The sequence below is a fragment of the Dysidea avara genome, chromosome 1, assembly GCF_963678975.1.
Source record: "Dysidea avara chromosome 1, odDysAvar1.4, whole genome shotgun sequence".
Taxonomy (NCBI): Eukaryota; Metazoa; Porifera; class Demospongiae; order Dictyoceratida; family Dysideidae; genus Dysidea; species Dysidea avara.
In genome coordinates, this window is record NC_089272.1 from 27,479,971 (window position 1) to 27,485,970 (window position 6,000).

General features: G+C 36.5%; 1 protein-coding gene across 1 annotated transcript in view; it reads right to left on the minus strand.

Moving 5' to 3' along the window:
- Window positions 1-4,362, minus strand: part of LOC136249377 (uncharacterized) — a 66,330-nt gene extending 61,968 nt beyond the window's left edge. The window contains exon 1 of the mRNA XM_066041352.1: window positions 4,290-4,362. Coding sequence (XP_065897424.1) covers window positions 4,290-4,362 — 73 coding nt within the window. The remainder of the gene's footprint in view (window positions 1-4,289) is intronic.
- Window positions 4,363-6,000: the final 1,638 nt, after the last annotated feature.

A 6,000-nucleotide genomic window follows, 5' to 3' on the forward strand; every position in this document is an offset into this window, starting at 1 on the left:
GAATTCAGCTACAAAGAAACCACCATTTAGAGAGTTCAGCTGCAAACAAATCACCTGTAGAGAGTTCAGCTACAAAGAAACCATTCTGTAAAGAGCTCAGCTGCAAACAAATCACTTGTACAGAATTCAGCTACAAATAAATCACCCTGTAGAGAGATCAGCAAGAAGAAATTACCTTGTAGATAGTTCAGTTACAAACAAATCACCCTGTAGAAAGATCAGTTAGAAGAAGTTACCTTGGAGAAAGTTCAGCTACAAAGAAACCATTTTGTAAAGAGCTCAGCTGCAAACAAATCACCTGTACAGAATTCAACTACGAACAAATCTCCCTGTAGAGAGATCAGCTAGAAGAAATTACCTTGTAGAGAGTTCAGCTACAAAGAAACCACCATGTAGAGAGTTCAGCTGCAAAGAAATCACCCTGTAGAAAATTCTGCCAGAAACAAATTGCCCTGTAGAAAGATCAGTTAGAAGAAGTTACCTTTTAGAGAGTTCAGCTACAAAGAAATCATTCTGTAAAGAGCTCAGCTGCAAACAAATCACCTATACAAATTCAGCTACAAACACATCACCCTGTAGAGAGATCAGCTAGAAGAAGTTACCTTGTAGATCGTTCAGCTACAAACAATTCACCCTGTAGAGAGAGCAATTAGAAGAAGTCACCTTGTAGAGTGTTCAGTTAAAAAGAAACCACCATGGAGATTTCTGTAATCAATATATGTGACTGGATTTGCGAAAAGGGGTCTTCCACACACATCCAATTCCGTAAACGTTGGAGACCATAACTCAGTGTACAAGTAACATATTAACCTGAAAATTTCACCATGTATTCAGCTATAGTGGTGCTCACCACTGCCTAAATATCAAGGCAATAGCTCTTTCCAATCTGAAGTTATCAATTGTCAAAGTTGGCAAATTGGATGTGTGTGGAAGACCCCTTTTCGCAAATGCGGTCAAATATGTATTATACAGTATATATAATTTGTATATTTACTGATAAAATATTTAAAGTACATCTACTTCATCTTTTCTTCTTCCTGTAGTGAAGAAAAAAACGTAGGTTAAAAAAGTCCCAAAGCTGGTATACAAATACAAAAAGAAATGAAATCTAATCCAAAACAGCCAAGCTGTAAAAAAAGTGTGCGGCCCTCAGAAAGGCTATGGTGAAAAAAGATGTGAAATCCAAGGTGGCGGCCAAGAAATGGCTGTGATGGTAGGTTAATGGTAAAAATTTTAATAATGACAATTTAGGTAAATTTTGTGAAGCGGCACAAAAATTCACCTGAATTGTCTTTATAAAATTTTTACCATTAACCTACCATCACAGCCATTTCTTGGCCGCCACCTTGGATTTCACATCTTTTTTCACCATAGCCTTTCTGAGGGCCGCACACTTTTTTTACAGCTTGGCTGTTTTGGATTAGATAGAATATAAAACAATGAAACAAGAAAGGTTATCTATACTTGCAGCTATGCTAGGGGACATTTACTTACTTCTTACTTATACTGCTGTCTTACTTCAGTCATGGTAATACTACACCCAACTAATACTAGTGATTCTTACTAGTATGAATGAAATGTTCAACATGACCTACTTTGTTTCGATGCTTTTATTTTTATGATTCATATTCATATGTAAAATTTATAATTTTCCTTACAGAGAAACTCTAATGCACCATACCATGGTGACAGTAGAAGTGGCATGCTAATACGTATATATTTTTAGTGATCTCACTATTATAGGAGTATCCTATTCCCGAACACACGTACCATTGAAAATGCTCTCTCAAAGTACTGTATTCAAATTTCAAAACTTTCTGTGGGGGTATTCTCCCAACCCTGCTATACAGTACTGGAATGCTAGTGTGTTTTGCACACTAAAATAACAGTTAGATGATATTTATATGACAGCACCGCACATGGCCAGCCCCCTACATTGGATAACTATTCTTCCATCTGTGCCTGGCTTCCAAATTGGAGCTTTTGTAGTGAAGAATGGCAAAAGCTGGTTAGAAGCAGGGGCGAATCCAGAGTTTGGCAATGAGGTGTGCATACCAGGCACGTATATAGATATGGAGCTGGGGGCACAGCCTCTCAGCCCCCCAGATGCTAAAGGTACATATATATGTTTCAGGACTGAAACTTTTGATGCAGAGCACTCTTATGCACAAATATCTAAATCGCAGCTACACGTTTTCCACGTGATCTGCATTGATCAAGAACTGTAGCTCTTAGAAATCACTGACAGTCATCAGTAGTACAATAATAAGCCTAAAGTAAATAGTAAGCATGTAAATACAGAGTGGCAAACAAAGGAACATGTGCAGTCATTTGCAAAAAAATCTCTAGCAGCCTAAATGTGCTCATGGGATGGTGCAGTGATGTCTTCATGCTCAGTAACTGTGGAAGTTTCTTAAAATTAATGTTACTTGCGTGACTGTTCTACTGCAGTATTTGACTGACTACTCTACAGTATCTTGATGTTTTGTAATGTATATGTGTGTATTTATTTTAAGGGGAAGCATGTGTCTCTTGTGCCCCTTTGGATCCACCACTGCAGGGAAGGAGGATGAAATTTATGGGAGAATGAAGATTTGAAAAAAACTATTGTATGATGTCATGATGTTTATCATTTTGAACACCTCGGCTAGTGAACATACAGCAAACTTTCAACTTAATAACACCTGACAAAAAGACGCTTACATAAATTACTCCTTTAATATGAGGTGAGTTAGTGATGAAAAAGTTGGATGGTTTTCTTATCGTGCATGCCCAGATTTATTTTAGCCAGTTAGCCATTTTTTTCTTCATCTAACCTTGGGATTAGGAAGCCATATGATCTTGTACTCTCTTTCTTATCTTATCTTGTTCCTATCTACATATTCTCTTGTTTACAAAATACTAGTATAAGTGGTACCATAGTACTACCATTAGGGCATATCCTATGTGAAGTTGGTGATTTGGAAAACTAAATACGTACTGCAGGATTTGAGCAAGTCTACCTATGTAGATGCAACTGACTTTATCATATGAACACCCTGTGAAAGTTATGTACAGGTGAAAATTATTCTCAACACATGCTTGAATATAATAGCACACTGTATGTAGGTGTGGAAGAGGCAGGTAACATGTGTACCAGGATAATACTGTCAACTAAAATTAATGTTTCCAGAGCATACTGTAGTAAAACAGAGGGGTTTTATCACACAACCATTGCTTGTATAACAGACAATGAAACAGCACAATTATAGAAGCCAGCTACTGTACTTTAAAGATATTTAAATGCTTTTCAAAGCTGCTGCTTAATTTCTCTACAACTAGGGACCCGCCGATTATGCTCATAATTTTACCTATTATGCTATACTGCACTGCTCAAAAATTTACCTATTATGCTTAAATTTATGCTCAATACTTACGTATTATGCTCAAATTATTCCCAATTATTTATGTCTCAGTTCTCATGCTCTACTAATAATTTCCAGTTTATGGATAAATAATAAGTGGCTGCAGCACAAACTTACTTGTCAAACTGCATATTACAGAAAAGATCGATATACTCTAATAGAACAGTCAGCTATATGATTGTTCTATTAGAGTTACTGACTGTTTTATTAGAGTATATCGATCTTTCTGTGATAGCTACTTTGATAAGCAAGGATTCATACTATTACACAAATATTCTACCTATTATGCTAGCATTATGCTCAATGCTTTCAGGCACCTATTATGCTCATAATTATGCCAGCATAATCGGCAGGTCCCTATCTACAACAACAGTGTATATACATAACTGTCTAAGTGTTCTGTAAGTTCTGTCAAACATTTCAGTAGCTCATGTGCTTAAGTGATTGATTGGGAACAGCATACCCAGGCTTTTGCACACTACCACAGGTTAGATGACTCATTGCGCACTTTTTGATGGTTGATAATAAGCACTGTAGATGATTCTTGGCAGAGACAATAGCCCTACTAACAAAGAGAAACAGTAAGGACACGGATTATATATGTTAGAATGGCATGTTGCTACTTTAGCATGCTTCTTATCAGTGGCCACGTGTGTATATGAGCATGGGCTCTTGCTCAAATAGCTGAAAACCAGAATTAGAGTAATCGCTTCAACTAGTGATGTTTTTTTGTATTATTAATACTGTGTACAGTAGTGGTGCACACTTATTTATTTCTGGTGTGCACTTAATACTCTCTTGGCCACACAACTCACTACCACGAGTCATGATACATGAGTCAGGATACAGTACTGTAAAACTCACTATAGCTACATATGTACGTACCTGAACTGCTCCTTGGTGATACTATATGGAATGTAGTAATAGTTCCACAAATTACATCTCCAACTTCCATCATGTCAATCACATTAACAGCAATAACACAATAATTGTATGTTGTACCACTTCTCAGGTTAGTGAGTGTTATTAGTTGAGTTGGATAATTGTAACCAGGGTCATCTGGTACAGTAATGTCATTAACCACACTTCTTCCGAAAGAGGTTCTTAACATACACTGCAATCCAGTTGAGGAACAACCCAGTATACACACAAAGGTAGCAGAACTCTGCGTTATGTTTTCTATCTTAAGATCAACTATTGCTATATAGAAAAGAAGACAATTCAAATCACACACTAGAATCCTATACTGCATTCATGTATTTACACAATCAACTGGCTTCAAGCCTCATCATTTTGCAAAGTACAGTGTATGAAGCTATTCAGCCACTACAAATCTGCTAAGGGAGTATATATATAGACTCTTATTATTAATTTCTAATGCCTCAATTATTCTAAACTATAAACATCAAATTTTACTGCACATAGTGCCTCCTTTATGCCACACATCTGCCTACAAAAACTCATTTTGAAGTCATATAATACTGTATGAACATGCATGTAGCGAGCCTTAAGTCTTTAGAAATATACTAATTAATTGTATACATACAACAAAGTATAATGGTTCATTTGACAACTTGAAAATGGTATTTTAAAAAACATATTGTTGTGTGCCAACAATCATTCACATATGTATGTACCTACTGTTTGTACATATTGCATGTGTATGCACTACAGATATGTGTGCACACATTTAAATAACAGCAACTTATATACCAGCTTCACTAGTGATTCCTTCACTGGTAGCAGTGAGACCATTACCACCTTCACCAATATGAGTAACATTAACTCTGTACTTAACATTCTCACATAATCCAGTAGCAGTATAGATGGTACTAGTAATAGTAACATTACTGAATATCATTACTCCAGCTGATATTGTCACTATATACTGGAATGTACATATTGGTGAATCACTGAATGGCTCAGACCATTGTACCACAAATGAAGTTGATGTGATATTTTCAGGTGGAATGGTTAGGTTTCTTACTCTCCCTAAAGGATCTGGTGAGCAATGCATATTATAATTAAATGAATTAAATGTATAATTTCTAGTAAACGAGATACAGCTGTGGGTATGCATATCTAGGTAGCCATCATTATACATCATTATGCATTTGGATGGTACTACTGTATAATAGGGATCATGGAGGTTTTCACATTCTCACAAAAAACTATTGACCAGATACAATAACACTGTACCTTCACGAAGCCTTGGCTAGGTATCAGTGGCATAGCCAGGCCTCCACGGATGGATGGGCACACTCACCCACACATTTTACCCCATGCAAGTAACTAGTACAAAATGCAAGTCCATCCTTAGTGGACTCTACATACATTTGGTTGAAAAACTGTTTCAAAAGTGCATAAATGTATCTAACTAGCTAACTGTACGCTATGCCACTGTTCCTGCAACTTATTTCACTAGTCTAATACTACTGCATGAATGATATAGAAGCTGGAAATTGAAACTAACTTATTACACTTCCTTGTCTTGGTCTCTTTTAACTCATCTGTACTTGTACGCAACTCTTTGTACTCCAGCCTGACTCTTGAGATAATCGTATGGCTTAATTCAGCCACCATTTTCAATTTTTCA